Source organism: Esox lucius, chromosome 11, assembly GCF_011004845.1.
Source record: "Esox lucius isolate fEsoLuc1 chromosome 11, fEsoLuc1.pri, whole genome shotgun sequence".
Classification (NCBI taxonomy): Eukaryota; Metazoa; Chordata; class Actinopteri; order Esociformes; family Esocidae; genus Esox; species Esox lucius.
The window spans coordinates 1196983-1221651 of record NC_047579.1 but is presented as its reverse complement, the minus strand read 5'-3'; the positions used below and the strand labels follow the sequence as shown (position 1 = coordinate 1221651).

General features: G+C 42.8%; 2 protein-coding genes across 4 annotated transcripts in view; one reads left to right on the top strand and one right to left on the bottom strand.

Annotated features, from left to right (window-relative positions):
- Positions 1-20659, top strand: part of prr12b (proline rich 12b) — a 51476-nt gene extending 30817 nt beyond the window's left edge. Inside the window, exons 13-17 of the mRNA XM_034295573.1 lie at positions 216-335; positions 15335-15432; positions 16130-16264; positions 18509-18604; positions 19336-20659. Coding sequence (XP_034151464.1) covers positions 216-335; positions 15335-15432; positions 16130-16264; positions 18509-18604; positions 19336-19470 — 584 coding nt within the window. The 3' untranslated portion in view covers positions 19471-20659. The remainder of the gene's footprint in view (positions 1-215; positions 336-15334; positions 15433-16129; positions 16265-18508; positions 18605-19335) is intronic.
- Positions 20660-21831: 1172 nt separating this feature from the next.
- Positions 21832-24669, bottom strand: part of si:ch211-195b15.7 (synembryn-A) — a 28756-nt gene continuing 25918 nt past the window's right edge. For all 3 annotated transcript variants that reach the window (XM_034295571.1, XM_010902253.3, XM_020044417.2), the window contains 2 exons: positions 24262-24396; positions 21832-24031 (listed from right to left, as the gene is read on the bottom strand). In XM_034295571.1, the coding sequence (XP_034151462.1) occupies positions 23899-24031; positions 24262-24396 (268 nt within the window). In that variant the 3' untranslated portion in view covers positions 21832-23898. The remainder of the gene's footprint in view (positions 24032-24261; positions 24397-24669) is intronic.

The following is a 24669-nucleotide window of genomic DNA, read 5'->3' as shown; positions in this document are numbered from 1 at the left end:
AACCAGGTTTTTTTGCCCACTGAACTGCTTTCTGGAAGTTTTGGTTAATTTTATCATTCTCTGTGAATTCCAGAGACTTTAGTGCATAAAAATTGCAGGAGGTCAAATTTTTCTGTGATCCTGGAACAGCTACATCTGGCACCAACAATAATACCACGGTCTAAGTTACTTAGATGATCCATCATTATTTCTGTGTCTCTCTCTCTCTCCTATAGCCCCTGTAAGAGGAGGGAAAAACAGTCGAGCCATGAGGGAGATGTTCAGGAGCTATGTAGAGATGCTAGTCAGCACAGCACTGGACCCTGACATGATTCAAGCCCTGGAGGACACAGACGGTGAGATGGACAGGGTCATATGTGAGCTAGAGCTGGAGTAAATTTTTACTAGACCATGTAAGCGGGGCTGGCCAAGAAGAGTGAATGTCTGTTACTAAATGAGTGAGTGAGTGAGTGACAGACTGACTACCCCATCTTAAATAGAGTCATGGTTAGACACACAGACTTTTATGCAAGAGACCGGTGTTGAAGTCCCGCCACAGACATAACAAATGACAAATAACGCATTAGGATTTGTTCAGGATACACTTTGCTGGCTACAACCTTCCATTGCTACGTTATAGTAAGCCTAAAATAAAACTATATCTGGATTGCGATTATTTCTGGTGGATTTTTGAAATACGCTAAAATTAAAAGACTACACCAAATGTTTCTTAAATCAGCATCTCTACATGTATGGCATGTAGAGATGTCATACAAAAATAGTATTTCTTTGTTGAAAAATTAATATATTTAGGTTATTTTGACCAGTTGTTGTTTTCTACAAATACTCTAAATGACAATATTTCTATTTGGAATTTGGGAGTAATGTTGTCAGTAGTTTATAGAATAAAACAAAACAGTTCATTTTACTCACACACATACCTATGAATAGTAAAACCAGAGAAACTGATATTTTTTTTCCAGAGCTGTAATATCCACTCCGTAATACAATGAATCTCATATATTTAAGAGTAATTGTATTACGTGACCCCTTTATATTGTTGGTCAACTTTTTGTACAAACGTTGACCAAATTCCCAACACTTGATTGCAGTTATTTTGACCAAAGAATGGAGTATCAAATATTGAATCTATGTCAATAATTCATTTCTGTTTATTTTTATTATTTTAAAAGGATATATTAGGTTTTGAATCATAAACAAAAGTTCAGTAATATTAACTGTGAAATAAAGAATTGTGGAGACCAAATACAGTTTTGACTAATTTTAGAGACAATTGGATGTCCAGTTCTTTCTTACATTTTGCTTTTGATGTTACAAAGCAGGGTTGACTGATTGAAATTGTGTCATATGTAGGGGATATACAGAACATTTTCTTAATATTGTTTTGAAAATATAGTTTTTTCGAGCATTGTATGCTTTACTGGACAAGACATTCGTGAAACATAAAGGAGGGTGTACATGCGGTTACTTGTGCACCTAATGGAGCTGCCTACAGCGCTGGACCACCCTAGACCACATGCGCTAGATGTTTTCTTCAATAAAAGTTAAAATTAACCTTATTCATCAGAGATATAATTCAGTGGAACAATGCCTCATTAATAGATTAAACAGAATTCTGTCATAAAAAATCTGTGAATTTACTATTTGCCTCTTGAAGAGTAACTATTATTATAGTTACTCTTTAGAAAGTAGCTGAATTTATGGCAGGACTCTTTTTGTGGTGAGGTGAGGTGTTAGGCAGACATTTGGTGGAGTAATATTTTAGTAGTAGGGGAAAAAAATAAGCAAATAGACCTAGGTTTTTCAAATTTGAACATAAAAAAATAAACAAGATGAAAACCGATATGAGAAAAAATCGCACAAAAATGCTGTTTGCCATTTTGCTGAGCCATAATGTAGTTAAGGGAACCTCTGTCATTTTCCAAAACATAAACATATTTTTTATATTTTGGAAAACCTATTAGTATCCACATGTATTTCTTTGGTATGTTCATTAAATCTTATTCTATAAAGAAAAATCCTAAAATGGCCAGGACACACAATATACCTTCTAGAAATAGATAGAAATACTTAAATTTCAATCAGGTGATACTGCTTTACTTTGTAATTTAACTCACCTATGGAAAAACATTAACTAGTTTGAATAGAAGAAGGGATTCTCATTCTCCTTGTTTGTGTCACTGTGTGTAATGCAATGATGAACATAAAGAAAACCAGAGCATTGACTGAGGTCAGACTCACAATTGTAGCTAAGAATGGATAATCTCAAGGCTTCAAATCCATCTCCAGAGACCTTGATGTTCCTGCTGCCACCGTATGTAATGTAAAGAAATGTAAGGCCCATGCTACTGTAGCCCAGCTCCCTGGATGTGGTTGCAAGAGAAAACTTGATAGAGGATGAAAGCGAAGGATTCTTTGAATGTTGGTGAAAGAACCTTGATCAATGATGACAGATTCGAGTTGACCTTCAGAAACAAGGTACGACAGTTTCAACTCGCACCATCCGTCACCAACTCACTGAATGTAAATTTCCAGGCCAACTGCTGTAAAAGAGAGAGAGAGCCTGACTGCAATTTGCCAAAAGATACCTGAACAAGCTACAATCTGTCTGGGATAATCTCCTCTGGAAAGATTAAACCAAATTAGAAAATATAGTTTTTCGAGCATTGTATGCTTTACTGGACAAGACATTCGTGAACATAGAGGAGAGTGTACATGCGGTTACTTGTGCACCTAACGGAGCTGCCTAGAGCACTGGACCACCCTAGACCACATGTGCTAGATGTTTTGAAGCATTTAGCAAACATAGAGAGCCTAGCATTTAAAGAAATATATATGAAGAAATTATTTCTGATGTCATAGTTCATAATTCGGTCATAATTATTTAGGAGGTCATAGTTTTCCTTCAGTTGATGAAAGGGGGCAAAATAGATTTGTAGGTTCCCCCATGGTATTAATCCCCACCTCTCCCCAGTGATCAAAATATTTATGTACGGTAGAAGAAGTTAAGGTGTAGTTGCTTGCTTTCAAAATATGTTTTTACTAATTGAAAAGATAATTTTATTGTATTTCCTATAATTGACTAAAGTATATGTATTCAAATCTGGCCCTTGAAGCCAGTACGGGCCAGTGCTCAATTTCCCCAATTGAATTCATAGTATCGTATTAAAACATTTGCTTGTCATCTTTGTCACTCTTTCTGCATAGATTTTCGCTTGTTCTCGCATCGAAATGCGTCTGTGGCGCTTCTTCTCCCCCCTCTTTGTGGTACAGTACCGGTGTCGGCTTTTTGACCAATAATATTCGATGGCTCGTCTGTTTTGACCTATCATAGTTCATAGCGCATTCAAGAGCAGGACCCAAATATGTCAATAAGGAATATCTGCAGACCGCAAGTCGGGGTGCGTTACTTAATGTGGGGGTTCCTGAATATTTGTTACGCCCACTGAATATTAAGTTACGCCCACAGATGTTCACCATTGGTCAGTTAAAATGGGTGTTCCTAAATATTAAGTTACGCCCACTGGCCCACCGCCATTGGTCAGTTTGGGGACATCCTGGTTTGACACAGGGTTCAACGCTGGGTGTCATATATGGATATGATGTCATTATGTTGAGTGTACTAATGGTGGAAAAATAGATATCTAACGTTACAACTTTATCTCAGAGTCCGTGTGATTTGGTATCTTTTGTCAAGATATAACACTAGGTTCAAACAGTTCAAGAATTGATATAGAAAACAAAAATGTATTTGCTTCGACTACATGTTGAAAAAGCATTCTTGCCTGATTAAGCTTGTATCAGTTATGTAAAAGTACTTTTTTCCAAAATAATTTGCAGAGACTGAAATATAATTTTATTGTATTTTGTTTCATTGTATTCTGAAATATATTAATTTGAAGACTGAAAGTGCCTCTAATTTTTTTTTACATTTTTTGTTTACAGTCTAGAATGAGACACTGGTGGTCAAAGCTGCTGAGTGCAGTTATAATACAGACACGTGCATACATACACATGCACAGTCATACTCACTATGCCTGCCATGGTCAGTTTTTGTTTAAGTAGCTGTTGCTTGGTTATGTGATACAGTAGAGCGCCATCATTAGGAGGTTGATGGTTGAAAATGCTGCTTATTGCAGTTACAATATAGTTGATCTGAGCTCTAAATGTTACAAAGTGACACCCTTTTGTACAAGTTTATACAGGATTACCATTTATGCATTTTCCATAGATTCAACATATTACATAAATGTGAACATGCTTTGTAAGGTACACCTGTGAGGAACAACTTCATTGTCAACTAAACAGGTCCTTTGCCGAGACCAGTGGGTTCTGTTGTGTAGGTCTGAATAGTTTTCATGCAAATCTTTGTGATGTTTTCTCCTTTCTTTCACTTGCACTGTTCAATTTAACAGTAAGTTGAAATTGGTAACTGGAAGTGTTGAATTTACTATAGCCTGTTGCAGAAAGGTGGCAAGTGAACCGTGTAGAGGTCCAGTCCACATCTGTTTACAGAAAAAAAAAAATCTGTGGATGCCTGGAACAAGCTCATTTTATAATTCTAGAGTAATGACGTGGTTATGGACTTAAAACATTGTTGGGAGGAATATAAATGTCTTGGAATTGATTATCTGAGGTTTAATTTAACCTAATCCTAAAAGTTGATTCAATAGCACAATACAAGTAGAACAGGTCCCAAAACAGACATTATTGAAAGTCAATTAATGCAGTCCAAAACATTAAAGTTAATGGCATAACCTAAAATACACAGTTAAATGATTTGCCAGTTAGACAATGAAACATTTAATCACCATGTCAAATATCCAAAACATTACATTTCAACACTGACAAAACTGAATTGTTTCTTTATGTACTGTGTATTCAGCTTGGCCCAGATTCTGTAGGCTTTGGTTTCATCCTATCATGTTGTATGGCCAGGTGAACTCTTCCAAAACACTTTCCTGTTTCTTGTCTCTTTGTCTCATCAAACTATATTGTGTTTTCTGGATCGTGTAATTTTGGTATTGTGGAAACCAGCATTAGCTGATGGTTTTAAGACAGCTAATAGGTATCTTGATCAACAAAAACTATGAACAGAGAAGCTCAAAATTAATATCCTCTTTTGTCAAATTCTTCCATGAATGTTTCAGTGTCTTCAAAATTATTAAACATAAACATGAATGCGGTGAGAGCTTCTTGTTCTTCCTCTAGAGTTGAGGCCTCCCTGTGCATCTGCACAGCACCCTGTATTTCCTCATCATTCAGGGGTGAGGACTTGAACCCGGTCTCAGAAGAGGCCCATGTTTACATTTACCCATGCAACAGCATCCCCCAGGTCAACAACGCATTTTGGCATCTGAAATGAAAGATCACAACAATCACATAGAAGTAGAGGTGTACAAAGTAAAAGTAATCAACTGAATTGGCTGTGTTTACCACTTTAGTGAAGTATCAAATTAAGATCTAAGTAACCATGTAAAGGGAGTTCAAAACTAACCAGTGATCAATTAAATAAAAAGGAAGAGTGTAAATTATAATTTAAGGTCACTGGTCAATTAGCTCATCCTTAGGAAATTCAGCCGAGTACGTCTATTTTCTTTTTACACTTCTGCATAGAAGATAGCCATGACACATTTATTATTTTATAATATTAATAATACATTATATTTATATTGCGCTTTTCATGGACCCAAAGACACTGTTCAATAATGACATGGATCAGAAAATAAACAGAAATCAATGATGGCGTGGCTATGGGTAGGCGATTTTGAACAGATGAGTCTTGATGCATTGCTGGAAGATGGGGATAGTCTCAGAGTCACAGATTGTTTTGGGGAGAGAGTTCCAGACCCTGACCGTAGAGTTTTGAGCATTTGGAGCATTTGGAGCATATGGAGGGGAGTAGATTGGATGCCAGTTGCATTAGTTAAGATGGGAGGTTATGAATGCAGGTATTAGGGTTTCTGCAGCAGGACGGGAGAGGGAAGGTCTTAGTTTGGCGATGTTGCGAAGATGGATGAATGAAGATTTTACAGTCTGTTTTGTTTACATATTTAAATAATGACAACATTGAGTATATGAAGCTACAAAATAAATGGATGCCTGCTTGCAGGTGGATCAGTGTCATCATGCAACTTCAGCTAGTTATAACGTACCCTAATTGACTAGAGCTGGCTAACAAGTAGCCTACCTCATCGCGTAACTAGCTATATTTAAATATAGCTATAAGGGTTGTTGTGTTTTCTGTATTCTGTAAATAGAAAGATATTCAAATATCATATTCAAATGGTAAGCGACCTTAGTGAACACGTTAACTATCCCTAAATATATAGGTAGAGTTTGCCATATGGAAGCATCTTCATAATTGACCCTTCTTCCTTCATAAACGCACTCACTTAATCAATAACACCAGACCAATGGAAAACGTCAATGGGCGTAACTTAATAATAAGGAACCCACATATTAAGTTATGCCCCCGACTTGCGGTCTGCAAATATAAGCGGTGGAGAGCGGCGCTCCAAATTTGTGATGCGCTGCAACAGACAAACAGAATATTTTTATGACATACAATATTTTTATACCAGGTTATATGTTGTGGAGCTCCGACCCCTAGAGGGGCTTTAGGTCATTAGGGGTTTACCCTTGCCGCATTAACTGAAAACTCATTATGCAAGTTGCAACAGCCCATCAGTGCACGCCTGCCCCTATATAGGATCCGTGAGCCCAGAGAATGCCTTCCCTTTTGATTCAGCTTTGCCGTCAGCATTCTTTAGTTCGATGTCTCTTTATGACGAATTGTGTTGCCGCCACATGCCGGTGTGCCGACCTGTTGCTGGAACAGAATTCACACAGGTCGTGTGTTTCCTGCCTAGGACCAGCTCATGCATCCTGTGCTGTTTTTTCCCTGTCTACGTGTGTAGAGAGGGCAAACTTTTTGGAGGAATAAGTGGACCTCTGCCGTGCTGGACTCCAGCGGGGACGACGATGAGATGTCCGAGAACGACAGGATGCGACTCCCCTGACTGAGAAGGACCCGCTCCCTTCCCACGTAGGTTGTGGCGGCGGGCCTCTTACTCCTCCCTCTCTCCTGGGAGAACTGGAAGATGACCACTCCTCTGCTGCTTCCCTCTGCCCGCCACCTCTCCGCATGGAGTTTGCGGGCATGATCGAGAGGGCGGCTCTATGAATTCAGCTGCCCCTGCCTCCTCTGCCGACGGCCCTGGCCGTGGCGAACAACATTCTCTCCTTGCGTCGGCAGCCTCCAATATTTTAGACCGTTCACCTACCCCGTCGTCACGGTTATCTTAAGGCAGGGGTGTCAAACCGGTTCCAAGTGTTTGCAGGATTTTGGTTTTTCCTATAAATTGGTTCCCAGTTCAGACCTAAACAACCAGGTGAGGGTAGAAACTAACCAATTAGTGACCTAATTAATCAATCAAGTACAAGGTGAGAGCGAAAACCTGCAGACACTCCGTGGAACCGGTTTGACTCCTCTGTCTTAAGGCTATCCTCCACCTTAACCAGGCACAGACAGTTTGCGCCGGACGATCAATGGCTACTTCCATGGTCGGACATCGGCACCTTTGGCTGTCTCTGTCTTCTCTGATCTCTGGAAGGCAATAAAAACTGTGAAAAGTCAATACAGAGTCAAAGTAGAATCTCTCCAGGGCTCCAATACCAGGAACATGTGGATTGGTCTGAGAACCATCACTGACTATAAAGGCAATACAGGTAGTGTGGGGGAAGTGTCGGCTTTTCTCCCAGAGGAACTGAACTATTTCTATGCTCGCTTTGAAAACATCATCCCTGGCATGGATACTCAAATGGACCAGGACGGCTGCCCTTTCCAAATGACCAGGTCAGACGTCTGTAAAGCCCTAAAAAGGATTAACACCCGCAAGGCTCCTGGACCAGATAACATCTCAGGCCATGTTCTCAAGGTCTGTGCTGACCAACTGGCTGATGTCTTTACTGATATCTTCAACCTATCGCTACTTTAGTCCATGGTCCCCATCTGCTTCAAAATGTCCATCATTGTTCCTGTGCAAAAAAAGCAAAAAGTCCTGCATGAATGACTACCACCCTGTAACACTCACACCAATCATCATGAAGGGCTTTGAGCGGCTAGTTAAAACACATCACAGACTCCATGCCTGCAACACTTGACACGCTACAGTTTGCTTACAGACAAAACAGATCCACAGAGGACACCATCGCTCTGACCTGCCACTCTGCACTCTCTCATCTGGACAAAAAGAACACGTACAGTAGGAAGAACAAGTATTGGATACACTGCCGATTTTGCAGGTTTTCCTACTTACAAAGTATGTAGAGGTCTGTAATTTTTATCATAAGTATACTTCAACTGTGAGAGACGGAATCTAAAATCCAGAAAATCACATTGTATGATTTTTAAATAATTAATTTGCATTTTATTGCATGACATAAGTATTGGATAACCTACCAACCAGTAAGAATCTCACAGACCTGTTAGTTTTTCTTTAAGAAGCCCTCCTCTTCTCCACTTACTACCTGTATTAACTGCACCTGTTTGAACTCATTACTTGTATAAAAGACACCTGTCCACACACTCAATCAAACAGACCTCTCCACAATGGCCAAGACCAGAGAGCTGTGTAAGGACATCAGGGATAAAATTGTAGACCTGCACAAGGCTGGGATGGGCTACAGGACAATAGGCAATCAGCTTGGTAAGAAATTATTAGAAAATGTAAGAAGTTCAAGATGACGGTCAATCTCCCTCGGCCTGGGGCTCCATGCAAGATCTCACCTCGTGGGGCATCAATGATCATGAGGAAGGTGAGGGATCAGCCCAGAACTACACGGCAGGACCTGGTCAATGACCTGAAGAGAGCTGGGACCACAGTCTCAAAAAAAACATTAGTAACACACAATGCCGTCATGGATTCAAATCTTGCAGTGCACGCAAGGTCCCCCTGCTCAAGCCAGCACATGCCCAGGCCCGTCTGAAGTTTGCCAAAGACCATGTGGATGATCCAGAGGAGGAATGGGAGACGGTCATGTGGTCTGATGAGACAAAAATAGAGCTTTTTGGTCTAAACACCACTCGCCGTGTTTGGAGGAAGAAGAAGGATGAGTACAACCCCAAGAACACCATCCCAACCGTGAAGCATGGAGGTGGAAACATCATTCTTTGGGGATGCTTTTTTTCCCCTGCAAAGGGGACAGGACGACTGCACCGTATTGAGGGGAGGATGGATGGGGCCATGTATTGCGAGATCTTGGCCAACAACCACCTTCCCTCAGTAATAGCATTGAGGAGTGGCTCCGTAAGAAGCATCTCAAGGTCCTGGAGTGGCCTAGCCAGTCTCCAGACCTGAACCCAATAGAAAATCTTTGGAGGGAGCTGAAATTGCCCAGCAACAACCCCGAAACCTGAAGGATCTGGAGAAGGTCTGTATGGAGGAGTGGGCCAAAATCCCTGCTGCAGTGTGTGCAAACCTGATCAAGAACTACAGGAAAAGTATGACCTTTGCAAACAAAGGTTTCTGTACCAAATGCTTTTCTGGTGTATCAAATACTTATGTCATGCAATAAAATGCCAATTAATTACTTAAAAATCATACAATGTGATTTTCTGGATTTTTGTTTTAGATTCCGTCACTCACAGTTGAAGTGTACCTATGATAAAAATTACAGACTTTTACATGCTTTGTAAGTAGGAAAACATGCAAAATCGGCAGTGTGTCCAATACTTGTTCACCCCACTGTATGTGAGAATACTGTTCATTGACTATAGCTCAGCCTTCAACACCATTGTGCCCCACAAGCTGACAGTTAATCTCAGGGATCTGGGTCTCGACCCCTCTATGTGCAGATTGATCCTGAACTTCCTTAGGGGCAGACCCCAGGTGGTGCGGATGGGCAACGCCACCTCCTCCTCACTGACTCTTAGTACTGGTTCCCCCCAGGGCTGTGTGTTGAGCCCGCTCCTGTATTTTCTCTTCACCCATGACTGCCTGGCAACTCACATCTCCTACACCATCGTTAAGTTTGCTAATGACACCACCATCATAGGCCTGATCTCTGACAACGACGAGTCAGCCTATAGAGACTAAGTAAGGTCACTGACTTCGTGGTGTCAGTATAACAACCTCCAGGTCAATATCAGCAAAACAAAGGACATGGTTGTTTATCACAGGAAGCAGCGGCGGTGAGACCACGCCTCATTTACATATCAATGGGTCTGAAGTAGAGAGAGTTGACAACATCAGGTTTCTCTGGGTCAACATCAGTGATGACTTGACCTGGTCTCATCACTTGTCGTTGTGAAGGAGGCCAGGAATCGGCTCTTCTTCTTATGCCGATTAAGGAGATTTGGCATGGATTCCAGGATACTCACCAACTTCTACAGATGCACTATCGAGAGTATCCTGACCGCCTGTGTCACCGCCTGGTATGGCAGCTGCAACGCCCTCAACTGTAAAGCACTTCAGGGGGTGATTAAAACAGCAGAGAGCATCACAAGGTCTGACCGGCCATCCCTGCAAGATCTCTACACAGAGAGGTGTAGGAGGAGGAGCAAACGGATCATTACAGATCCCAGCGACCCATGCGACTGTTCACCAAGCTGTCGTCAGGCAAAACAAACAGGCTACGGGACAACTTCTTTCCATAACTTTCAACTCGGGAACCCCTCTTCCCTTCCATCCATATATCAAGCCACTTATATCTTGCACATCTGTCACTTACATCATGTGCACCTGTCACTTTTACATTGCACTACGGTTGTATAGTTATTATTACTGATGTGTGTTTTTGTATAGTGTTATTACTGATTGATTGTGTTATCTAATTCTTTCAAATTATCATTATTGTTACTTTTTAACTTTTAACTGCACTGTCGGGAGTAGGAAAACCAAGCATTTAATTGCCGTAACTTGTTATTGCAAATGACAAATAAACTTTGATTCTTCACCCTCCATTGATGTCAGGGACTCTCATGGTCTGGCTCCTGAACGGGCTAGGAGCCAGGCTGGGAGTGTCGCAGTGGGACCTTGCTAAGGTGCTGAGCGCTCTCTGTGAGCCTCCATTTGAGCCATTACAACAGTGTTCTCTTAAGTTGCTCTGCCTTAACACTGCCTTGCTCCTCGCTTTGTGCTCTGCTAAGCGAGTGAGCAATCTCCGTGCGCTCTCTGTGCACCCAGGCTGTCTGGCTATCAGAGAGAACTTAGACTACGCTACGCTGAGACCTAACCCGTCCTTCGTACCTAAGGTTATCACCAATTATTTTTGATCTAGAGTTATCGATTTACAGTCCTTCTTCCCTCCTTCGCACGAGGAGGACGAGAGCCTCCACCGTCTGTGCCCGGTACGCACTCTGGCTCTGTACGTGGAGCGCACCAGGTCTATCAGACTGACTCCCCAGCTGTTTCTCTGTTCTTCAGATTCCCAGGTGGGTCGTCCGCTTCCTAAGCAGCGTCTCTCCCACTGGCTTTGTGATTGCATCACTTTGGCCAACAAGACTTCTGGTTTTGTCGTTACGGAGGGTCTCCATGCACATTCCACGTGTGGTGTTGCAGCCTTTTCTGCCCTTTTCCACAGGATCAGAGTAGATAACATCTGCTCTGCAGCGTTGTGGTCGTCGCCTTCAGCGTTTGTCTGTTTCTATTTACTGGATGTTTCTCCCACATCCTTTGTTCATTCGGTTCTCTGCGCAGATGCCCGAGACCTCTGAACTGTTCTATGGAATCTCGTGCTTTGCCTTGATTCTATCTCTGCTTTCACGCTACAGAGTACTGTAGCCTGCATGGCTCAGGGGTATTGTCGTTGCCCGCCAACACACTTGACTCGGGTTTGCCTCCTCCCTGGGGATTCCCTTATTTTGTGTTTTTTGTGTGTCTGTATTCTCATGCCCCTCATCTCGTGATTTATTGAGTCCAAACACAGCAAGTCCCAAACCCGGGACCCAGCGCACAAACCACATAGCCACCACCACAAGCAACACAGAGGAAAACACGACTAAAGAAACATACCTTCATGATCGATAGGCAGGTTCCCAGCGCTCTCACACATCAAAACGGGATGCGCATCGTGACACCGCCCAGCATCAAACCATGCAGGGAAGAAGCCACACCGACTCAACTGGGAGTCAACCCCAGTCTGCCGCACGAAAGGCGAATGTCCGGCCTTCCTGGGCAGGAGAGAACACCCACAACACCATCTTCATGGAATGAAACGACAATTTGATCACCTTAGGCAGGAAAGCAGGGTTGGGGAGCAACACAGCTCTGCTGCCATCGCTGTTGACAGCACACACAGATCACTCACCTAGCGGACATCAGGGCCAACAACAGCACTGTTTTCAGAGACAGCATCCTCAATGAGATCTGATCTATGAGCTCAAAAGGTGTGTCACACAGCGCCTCCAGTACCAAAGCCAAATCCCATTGTGGCAACGTCTGCTGACGGTGGGACCCAGACAAAAACGTTTCACCAAAGAATGACCAAAGACAGATATTTTGTGACACACCGAGATCGCACATGCGTACACCTTGAGTGTGCCGGATGACCTTTGCTTATCAAAGTGGCATTGCAAGAATGACAGGTCATTGCCCACATCACAGAAAATGGGGTCAACCCCCGCACCCTCACACCAGTGCGTAAAGAGTCTCCACCAGCCCACGTAACTAGCGGGCTCTGCCCTCACACCCTGAATAGTTGCGATGACATCCTCGGTCAATCCATGCCATAGTAACCTAGCCCTCTCAGGTGCCAGGCCCGTAATAGCTGGCCTAACACAAGGGAACGCCCCGATCAAGCCACTCGCCTGCGTCAATGCCCTGTGATGGAAAGGAATCGGCCATGGCATCAGTGCCGCCTCTGCAAACCACATTGCTCCTGGGCGAAATGGGGCTATCAGAATGTGTGACAGTCCCTCCGCCCATACCCGAGACATCAAAGAAAGGATGCACTGGAGAGGGAGAAACAAGTACAGCAGCACTCTCGGCCATGGCCAACAGCTCTCTAGAAACATCTCCAAATCTCTACAAAAATGTCAGGATGAAGATGCCACTCATCGTCTCGGAGACCACCCCGAGACAACAAGTCTGCGCCCACATTGAGCTTCCCGGGAATGTGGAGAGCTCTCAGCGACTTAAGGTGCACCTGAGGCCATACTCAAATCTGCTCCACCAACAGATGGAGAGAAAGAGACCTGAGTCCGCCCTGTCTGTTGATGTACACAACCGCCATGCAGTTGTCCGGCCACACCAACTGGTCCCGACCCCTTAAGGTGCAGCAGCACAAGCCTGATCGTATCCAACTCCAGCCAGTTGATGTGGCACTCTGACCACACTCACCGAGTATGTAAAGACACGCACAGACACTCTGCCCATGGGAACACCATATTGCGTGGGTTCCACCAATACTCAAGGTCCGCTCAGAGAGATCTCGGGATCACGACCAATCGCCGCCGATGATGCACAGGGTCCAATCAGAGATGTGCAAATTAAGCTCCTCATGTGTAACTGCCCCAATGAACCGCCGTGTGGTTAAGCCCAGTAGCAACATGACAGAGAGCACTGACACTATGCGTAACGGCCCTACACGTTCAAGGACTTCCGAGATAACTGGAGACCCAGAAACACCACCAGTTGACTGGGCTGTAGAGCGCACTTCTTCCAGTTCACAGCAAAACTAAAACGAGTGAGCTGAGTCCCCAACCTGAATGTGTGAACACAGGCCTGTTCCACTGAGTGTGCCAACACTAGTAGGCCAACACCCTGACACCTGACCCCTCAGAGGACCCAACGCTGTCTCCACACACTTTATAAAAGTGTGGAGTGCCAGCACGTAACCGAACTGCACTCGTGTATTCGTATGCCTTGCCCTGGAATGCAAAACGCAGGAATTTCCTGTAACGAGGCAGAATCAGGACATGAAAGTAAGCACCCTTCAGATCGATGCTGATGCAAAAATCACTGGGGTGCACGCGCACCAAGAGCCATTTCGTTGGGAGCATATGAAACAGCCTTTTGGACACACATTGGTTTAAAACTGATCATGAATGGTGCTCCCCAAGGTGCTCTGAATATTTCTGGAGGGAGAAGACCACTGGTACCATGTCCAGCATGCGGCCTCAAAGATATCTCCCTCCTCCTCCATTGTGGGCGCCGGCATGGGAATGCAGGCTTTAGCATATCTCTCCCTCCTTGGGGTGCGCCTCCTCTCCATCCTCCTAAGACGACTTCAGCCAAATGGTGGAGAACAGTCCCGGAGGTGATAGGAGACATTCTCTGCTGGGTCACCTACTCCCACGAGACATGCACTGCCGGGTCACACTTGCACGTCAACTTGTCACGTCACTTCCGGAGACAATTTCTCTAGCACTGGATCAATCTTGTTATCCAAAGCCTTATCGACGCCCGCTAGGACTTCTGCTGTTATTCTCTCTAGAAGTGCGTCCATGTCGCTAGGATTCATTGGAGCATCCGCCATTTTCGGAGAGGAGTGCATGTTAGAGTTCGTTAATTCTTTGTTACAAAGACTATGACTGGATTTAAGTTGTTTCTTTGGCATGTCTTGTCACTTCTACATTTAATTTCAGCCCCCTCAAAAATTATATCAAAAATTATAGGGAGACTTTCGAAGGCTTTGCCGGAGCTCGTCGTCAACACGTCTACTCCATTGAGTGCGTCACGTGACCCCCCACATTCTACATTTTTGACAGAGAAGAAGTCTGTAAAAAAAATAAAAATAAGACATGGGACCTGTTGATTAGGGCACCAACTTGTAATAATTATTATTATTTTCATTGTAGAAGTATAATCTCAAAGTGCATGAAAAAGAAAGTAATATTAATAAAAAAATAATAATAAATTGTACTGTAGTACACTGAAACGTCCTGTACGTCCATACCAATAAGGTTTTCTTTGGCAGGTAAAAATATTCAGTGGAGCCTTGGGCTCACACCCAAACTGGCCCCTACGCCCAAAGCTGTTGTGAGAATTTGACAGGATTTGACAGGTGTAAGCAATGTGGTAATAACTCCACCTTGTACTCTGATTGGCTAAATGTAAATCACCATATTACTTAGACCAATCAAATCTTCTGATCTTCACATACACTGGGTATCAGGCTTAGACGTTGATTTGAGATTGGGCCATGGACCCAGTTGATGCAGATCCAAGTATTCAAATAACAGGAGGGAGTGATTATCTGTCTGTTCTAAATACACAGGAAACTGCAGATATTTCATTTCAGGAATGTATTCATCAAAGATAAGTGAGATTGGTGAAGGAAAAGGTAATGAGATCAGTTATACTGACTTCTCTCCCTCTCTGGCCCTCAGACGAGTTGTACCTCCCGCCCATGAGGAAGATTGACAGCCTCCTCAATGAACAGAAGAGGAGACTTCTGAGGAGAGTCAACATGAGTGGTCAACATCAGGTATGTCTGTTGTAAAAATGCTCATAACTAAAGATAAAAATGTACAGTGGCAGATAGCTTAGTGGTCAGATAATCTGCCAGTAACCAAAAGGGTGATAGATATGACAGAAAGTAGAGAGAAAGAGAGAATAAAAGACATTGAAGCAACAGAAAAATAGAAAGAGAGCTAGCTGTTCACTATCTCTAGTTTCAACTCACTGGAGTACCAACTACTGTATACATTGGCATTGGATTTAAGGGCATAGCGTCACCTAGAGGGATATCTTGAAAGCGTCACCTATAGGGAATGACTGAAAGCAGGATTTATTATCAACACAGGTTGAATCCAAAATGGCTCCCAATTCCATATACAGCTCTGGAAAAAATTAAGAGACCACTGCAAAATTATTTGTTGCTTGACCTTGTTCTTATGAACCGCAGTAAAGTAAAATGAGGTGTGTCTGTGTTGGAATTTAAAAGACACCGGAATGGAATGACTGCCATACATAAAAAAATTTCCAGAGCTGTATATAGTGCTCTAGATTTCACCAGAGCCCATGCTGCCAAGGGAGTTAAACACATGTTGCTCTGGATAAGAGCTAAATATGTGCATGTTTTGCCTGCTTCTCTTTCCAATCTCCAACCAACTTTCTTACAATCATGTTGACAATTGAAAGCTTAAAAACAGTCTAAATTACTTTCCATCTTTCTTCTTTAGGAGATGCTGCATATGTTCTCCAAAATGACAGCAGACCCCCTGGACTCTGGTGTGGTGAAAGTGCACCTCGGGGGAGAGTGCTACAATCGTAAAACTCTCAACCGGGTTAAGAGGAGCACCACGCCAAAACAGCAGGTGACTGAACCACATCTGGGTCATAAAAATAATTTGCATCTCATCACTGGCATTGTATCCAATCCACTGCACCGAGGTTAAGCCTGGCATTTGTTATTTCTCATTTCCTTCTGGTCCAAGATTTCTGGCCTTGTGCAAACCAAGCAAAACCACAAGTGTCCTTTCTCACACATGGGGTGTCTAATTTCTTCTTGAAACATCCATTCTTCCGCTTAACCCGGGGCCGGGTCGCGGGGGCAGTAGTCTAAGCAAAGATGCCCAGACTTCCCTCTCCCTAGACACTTCCTCTAGCTCTTCCGGGGGGACACCGAGGCGTTCCCAGGCCAGCCGGGAGACATAGTCCCTCAAGCGTGTTCTAGGTCTTCCACGGGGTCTCCTCCCGGTGGGACGGGACCGGAACACCTTCCCAGGAAGGCGTCCAGGAGGCATCCGGAAAAGATGCCCAAGCCACCTCAGCTGACCCCTCTCGATGTGGAGGAGCAGCTGCTCTACTCTGAGCTCCTCCCGGGTGACCGCGCTTCTCACCCTATCTCTAAGGGATCGCCCAGCCACCCTGCGGAGAAAGCTCATTTTGGCCGCCTGTATCCGGGATCTTGTCCTTTCGGTCATGACCCAAAGCTCATGACCATAGGTGAGAGTAGGAACGTAGATTGACCAGTAAATCGAGAGCTTCGCCTTGCGGCTCAGCTCTTTCTTCACCACGACAGACCAATACATCGACCGCATTACTGCAGAAGCTGCACCGATCCGTCTGTCAATCTCCCGTTCCATCCTTCCCTCACTCGTGAACAAGACCCCTAGATACTTAAACTCCTCCACTTGAGGCAGGCACTCTCCACCAACCTGAAGTGGGCAAGCCACCCTTTTCCGACTGAGGACCATGGGCTTGGATTTGGAGGTACTGATTTTCATCCCAACCGCTTCACACTCGGCTGCAAACCGTCCCAGTGCATGCTGAAGGTCCTGGTTTGAAGGGGCCAACACGACAAAATCATCTGCAAAGAGCAGAGACGGAATCGTGTGGTTCCCAAACCATGACACCCTCCGGCCCCTGGCGGCCCATGTCCATAAAAATTATTAACAGAACCGGCGACAAAGGGCAGCCCTGCCGGAGTCCAATATGCACTGGGAACAAGTCTGACTTACTGCCGGCAATGCGAACCAAGCTCCTGCTTCGGTCGTACAGGGACCTGACAGCCCTTAGCAAAGGACCCAGGACCCCATACTCCCGAAGCACCCTCCACAGGATGCCGCGAGGGACACAGTCGAATGCCTTCTCCATATCCACAAAACACATGTGGATTGGTTGGGCAAACTCCCATGAACCCTCCATCACCTTATATAGGGTATAGAGCTGGTCCAGTGTTCCACGGCCCGGACGAAAACCACACTGTTCCTCCTGAATCCGAGGTTCTACTATTGGCCGTATTCTCCTCTCCAGAACCCTGGCATAGACTTTCCCGGGGAGGCTGAGAAGTGTGATCCCCCTGTAGTTGGAACACACCCTCCGGTCCCCCTTCTTAAAAAGAGGGACTACCACCCCGGTCTGCCATCCCAGAGGCACTGTCCCCGACCGCCACGCAATGCTGCAGAGGCGTGTCAACCAAGACAGCCCCACAACATCCAGAGACTTGAGCTACTCAGGGCGGATCTCATCCACCCCCGGTGCCTTGCCACCGAGGAGTTTCTTGACTACCTCTGTGACTTCATCCTGGGTGATGGACGAGTCCACCTCTGAGCCCTCAGAGGCCAGCCGATAGTCCTTCTCCATGGCCTCACCGAACTCCTCCCAGGCCCGAGTTTTTGCCTCCACAACCACCCGGGCTGCAGTCCGCTTGGCCTGCCGGTACCCGTCGGCTTCCTCAGGAGTCCCACAAGCCAACCAGGCCTGATAGGAAACAGGATACTTGAAACATTTTTTCCTTCAAATATTTTGGGCATCTCATTTCCTTTTTACTGTATTTTAATTAGATGGAGGAGAGACTGTGGGAAAGAGGGGAGGTGTGCTGAAAGAACAGTGGGCCAGATTCAAGTGGGCCCAGGGGCACAGGTGGCTGGTCCACCCTAGGCAACACTTGAGCAACACTTTTTTTTTTTATTAGTGCATTAGTATTTGTCTGCTATTCTAAAACTGTGTGAAGTTGTGAATCCAGTCTTGTTGGCATTTCTTCCCCGATTGTCCCTAGAAGAACCTGGAGATGATAAATGTTTTCTTTTTTCAATCCTTCTTTCCCTGACTTTTAGGACCTCAAGCTGTCCACAGAGATGTGTCGGGTCTACAGCCTTTATCATTCCCTCCATCACTACAAGTATCACACCTTCCTGCACTGCAAGAAGGAGGTAAGGCTCAGCTCAACACAACAATCACTTGCCACTGAAGCCAGGGTCACTGTCTAACACTGCTTGTACAGAAGGTTAGGGAATTACACTGAAAATGCGCTCTCAATTGGCAATGGAAAGCTTCTGGTATTTTAATGACAACGTGCATGCAACTTCCAATTGACTGATCCCTCCTAATGACTTGGTTGGTCATGTGATCACAGAATCTAACTGGGTAATCAGGAAGTATCAATGAATAAATTATAAAGATTTGTCTCTTTCAATATGAATATGGCCTCAGTGACACTGTCCAAACTGTCACAAGCACTATAACAGGAATTATTGGCTGGGTGGTTCTAATCCTGAATGCTGATTGGCTGAAAGCTGTTGTAAATGAGACTGTATACCACGGGTATGATATCACATTACTTTTTACTATTCTATTTGCGTTTGTAACCAGTTCATAACAGCAATAATGCATCTCAGGGGTTTGTGGTATTTTTCATATATTCCACTGCTAATTACTGTATACAGGCACTCTGCAACGTGTCATGCCTAAGAACAGCTGTTAGCTGTAATATTCTGGCCATATACCACACCCCCTTGTGCCTTATTGCTTAATAACATTTTGACATAATGTCTACCCAGGTATATGGTATCGCCTTTTTTTCTTCTTTTCCTGTTTCTCTGACACCTTATAGTAATGACATCCCTGAAGACTTATAAACTATTCCTCCTCCCTTCACCCCCAGACGGACAGTATAGAACAGGCAGCAGAGGACCCTGGTCAAGAAGAGGTGGTCCAACAGTGTATGGCCAACCAGGGTTGGCTGGAAACCCTCTTCAACTCCTTCATTGACCTGCTGACTCTCAGCACCAAGGCCTGAGAAGGGGACCATGTCCAAAATGGCAGTTTTTGACCAGGGCCATAGGTCCTATATATGGAAAATTTGGAAAGCAGAATGTGAGTTTGGGAGGGAGGACTTCTACAGTATTTGGGGGGAAAAGCAAGAGAGATGGAAGTGGAGAACACTGGACTGTACCAAAATGTGGAGGTACAGACTCTACCACTGGTTCTTGCCCAGCAAGAGAGAGTGAGAACAGGCAGTGTTCAGTCTGAGGAGTGTTTCATTTGAACTTACAATGGAGGCTATGACAAACTGTTTTTATTACTTTTTTTTTTCTTTCTCTCATCTCTTGACTAAAGAAAAGAGAAAGATGGAAGAGAGCGTGGGAGGCAAAGTGAGAATAGTGAATGTGTGAAATGGCACAATGTCCACCATGGTGTGGGCCATGGTGAATCGGTCAGCACTACAGGAGGTTGTGATCTACAGCCAAACATGCACGTGCACACAAACGCACACACGGATACATGCAAATACACACAAAAACACACACACCAACATACAAAAAACATATATAGGTACATATTAATAATTATGATTTGTATTATTTATACAAGAATATTTTTAACAGCATATCGCCCTAGCTGGGATTGTTTGCTGTTATTATTTGAAATAATAATGTTTTATTAGGGTATACATGAAATGGCCTACCTGCAATCCTTTGCTCACTCCTGCTTTACTGCTGAAGGAAAAAAAATAGTGAACGGGAGGAGGACTGAGTTAAAGGGAGGGAAGGGAGGAGAGTGTTTGTTCCCTTTTTTCCCATCTGCTTAAAAAAATTTAGGGGGAATTGTATTTTAAAAAAAAACAAAGCAAACTGTGTTCTTTCTGTTTGTTCTTCAAAAGAAAATGAGAGAGAAGTTTACACCTGAAGTAAAAAAAAAAAGTATCTGTTCGCTTTATAAAATAAAGCACTGTGGTTTTAGGAAGGTGTAACAGCTAAAATGCGTAACAAAAATCTGTGTTTACTGTTTTCATTTGAACTCTTTGTTGTTTGTTATGATCATTATTATTTTGGAGGTTTATCTATTTGTCAAGCTCTTTTTTCCCTCTGTAAATATTGTACAGTTACTTCAGTCTCAAAAGCCAGTTTTCTTCTGTACATGATCTTCCTGTATTTGACAAAAGCAAATAAAAATGTTAAAATGATGAAAATGACAGGGGAAACCAACTTAAACTTGCAATATTGTTCATTTTTGTAATTGTATACAGGAGATTTTAACATGATGAGCCTTTCATTTGCATGAAACATTTATTTAAAAACTTCATAAATTGGCAAACACAGTGGAAAATAAACATTCTCTTTGTTTGTGTATTATATTATTTTAAAACACTATCATTCAGAATCAATTAGAGTAAGGTGACATTGGTTCTATGTTGGAAAATATTTGTAAGAAATATTTGCAGAAATATTCAACCCCTGTGCTGTGGATCTCCCAGTTTACACAGATGGAAAAAATTGCCCTAATGAGGACAAAGTTACCTTATCATTGGCCTCCACTTGTTAACAGTTAAAGTGGCTGTCACATTTTCTGGATGAAAAAAACACTGTTTGATCAATAATCGGATAGTGGAAGCTGCATAACACCGACCAGGCACTGCCCAGTGCTCTGACAAGGAGACTTGTGACAGAGCAATGCCAACAATCAGACTACTGAGCTCAGTGCCTGTGAGTGGAGTAATGGTGCATTGGTCAATAATATGAAGATTGTATTGGAGGGCAAAACTATTGAGAATATGTGGCATTATTTGAAATTTGGTTTCCACAAGCATCATCCAACCAACCTGTAGCAAATCAGCCAAGAAAAGTGTGGATTGAATACTTGCTAGGAACACTTCTTTTGAATGCAAATATTTCCCAAAATGAAAACAATGTAACCTTACTATTATTGATTTTCAGTGTTTTCAAACAAAATATCAAACAAATTCAGTAATATGAAAGAATGGAAAGTTGGCTTTCAATATTATTATATGCAAGGTGCATGTAGTACCATAATGTTTCCCAAAAAGCATTGTTACATTGCTTTCACATGGACTTTACCATAGGTATTTCAGAAAAGTCAAACTAACTAAAATGTATGGGTTGACCTGAACTTCTCAGAAAAATTACACAGGAATAAAATTTTGCAAGAATCATAACAAAGAGAGGTTGGATTTGAGACATGAAGACTTATCGAAAAGATATGAAAAGAGAGTCTGTAAAGAAATCAGATCAGCAAAATTGCTGTCTGAATGAGTAATCTCTTTAACACCAGTTAAAAGCATGTGCCTGTGAAGTTTTGGATCTTTATTTATTTCTCCCAACTAAAAATGCTGACAAAACATTTTCTGTGACAGTGCTAGAAGAGTTTCAAAGGATCTACACCTACTGTGACTGAGATTTTTCCCTCCAATTTAATCACTTCAGCTCCACTACACTACACAGCAAACACCCATCTTTAACTCAGAAGTCACTGGCTACAGTTCCCTCAGCCCTTAAATGACATTTACATCATCACATGTCACAAGTCCACTTGCCCAAGCAAGGGAGAGTAATGGTCAGAGTTAGGTAACTAGCTCCACACTTCATGAGACATCTGACCATTAAGCTTAGAGTCTAAGACAAAAATGTAGCCGTGTTCATGAAACGTAACACTGTGGCCACCAGCATTAAACTACATGTAGTGACTACAGTTTGCCTTCAATTGTGGGTACTATCAACACTGCAAATAAACAAAGTTCCCCCAAGATCAATCAAGGACTGAAGGGTCAACTTTTATGAATTGGACTGGAACTGTTTTGATGGGAATTTCACTGAGGAAAAGTGGGAAGGGTAAAAATGCCCTGATTGGAATGCATCTGCTCAGTTAAAGCGTAAGTGTAAAACAGTCAAGATAAGGTTTAAGGTTAGTTTACTTTGATCTAATGTCCTTTCAGTAACAGCTTATATTAACTTAAAACAATTATTTCCACTGATGTGTTTACCCAGGCATTGTGCCTGATGCTGATGCCTGTTTGGCCTCAATGGAAAGTTACAGCAGTATAGTTAGGAATGGTTTATTGATACCACAGCATGAGAAACAATATGCTTATTACACTACAGAAAATGTTAAAAGGAAGTACACTGTACATCATAGAAATAGCATAGGAATGAATGTAAGGAAAAAACATGTTAAATACCCCATACCTTTAATGAAGTTGGAAGTCCCACCTGCCTGACCACATTAAAATGGCAGCTACCTTCAATGGAGATGTACGTGCTGGAAGGAGTTTCCAGTTACCTCTAAACACTGTTGAGGTCAGTTCAGTTTAGGTTTAATCGTTAAGAAATAACTATGATTTTCTTTACTGTTACTGTTCTTTACAGAAATAAGGATTTTCAATTATTTCTGAGGCTGTGCCCATTCCTGCCGTGCTATACCTAATTCCATTGAATAAAATAAAATATAGGGCTTGTTTCATGGACATAGAATAATGGAAATCTCCAGTTAGCTTGGCTTATTAGTCCAGTACTAGGCTTAAAAGTATTTAACAAAACCAGCCATAATGTGCATATATAGTTTTACAGTTTTATCAGCACTGCTTCATTTTATTTTGATTAAATCTTTTATGTAATTAGTCATCTCTATTCACATATTTTCCTTTGTCAATTATTTGAGTTGATACTGAGATTAAAAATACTGAGATTAATTGAATCAACATCCCCTCCAATAGGCTGCCAGTATGCGCAGGCACACAAATGGAAACAACCCTCTCCTTCCTCTTGCTACAGGCAAATAGCTTTGCACATTTGAACATACAGTGGGGATATTCCATTCATACCCAGGTGAGGAAACAGATTGGAGTCTAAGGATTCAATTTCTATTTCTTGTTGTTTCTTTAGCGTATTTTCCCCTATAAACTTGTTGACTCTACCTAACTAGACAGTGATTGTAAAAGCTCTTTTCATAGCTGTCTCTAATATTTGTCAATTATCCTGGTCTTATTTGAAGAATGTTTATTGAGATGCCAGTACTAGGGTATACATAAAGCCATGGGAAGTATTAGCGTATTCTCTATTTTTTACATTTTCTCTTTTCTTACATCTCATCTTATCTTGAAATCGATCAGATGTTGTTGGTTGTCAGTTACACCTGTCTAGAAATGCGGGCACAATCAGAACTTGGACAAGACAATGTGGACAAGATAATATGGACAAGATAATGTGGACCAGATAATGGACACATTTGAAGGAGGCGTAAACGGGGCAATACATTCACACTATTCCATAGTGTTACACTTAGCGACGGGCAGATGGACACATGATCCAAAGTAAAGTGCTTCCTGGTTCATTGGATGAAAGGCGCTATGTAAACACAAACCAACCTCTCTCCTCTTGCTTTCTTTCACTCTCCAACCTCCTATTCTCCTATTCAATTTTCACGCTCCTCCCTAATCTACCTCCTCTTCCTCTGATTCATTCGGGTCTTCCTCCTCTTCTTCTAGTATGCTCTCCCTCATTTGACCACAAAGGGGCTCCAGTTTCCCTGATGTTGTCACTCCAATTGGTTGGATGATGTTGTCCCTAACAGAGACAGGGAGAGAATAGTGTCAGAGGAAGAGAGAGAAATGGAGCAAGTAAAATGAGGGATATCAAGATATAAGGAGAGGGAGCAAGAAAAATGGTGAGAGAAAGAAACTGAGAGAGATGGGGACATTTTCCTTCTGCATCTGTGAACAAAATCTTTAACAATTTCTCACACTTGGATTTGTACCTTAACTGAAACGCAACCACACATATTTACGCACACATACCGTGAAAGCCTGTTGAACAGACTGATGAGTTTCCTTGCCTCCTCCTCTTTCTCCTGCTCTGTCATTCCCTCCATAGGATCTGGCTGCTGTTCCTCCACCCTTCCAGTCACTGGATTGATATGCTCCTTAGCCTCCCTGTGGAACACAATAAAAAAAGCATCCCTTTTCAATGCAGTCCACTACTAACAAGTTGAAGATTTATTGTGTCCTTTTTTATAAGTTCAGCCAGTAGTAGAAAGTGGTGCCCATAGCCAAAATGGATGTCTGGTTTTGTGTCAATTAGTTACTGCTTCAAACATTTCTCTCTATGTTAGAATCTTCTTTTGTAAAACTTGTTTGTTGCAAATTGAATTTATACAAATTTAGTGTACTTTAAGGAGCATTTAGCTTTTTTCCCTTCTCCATTTT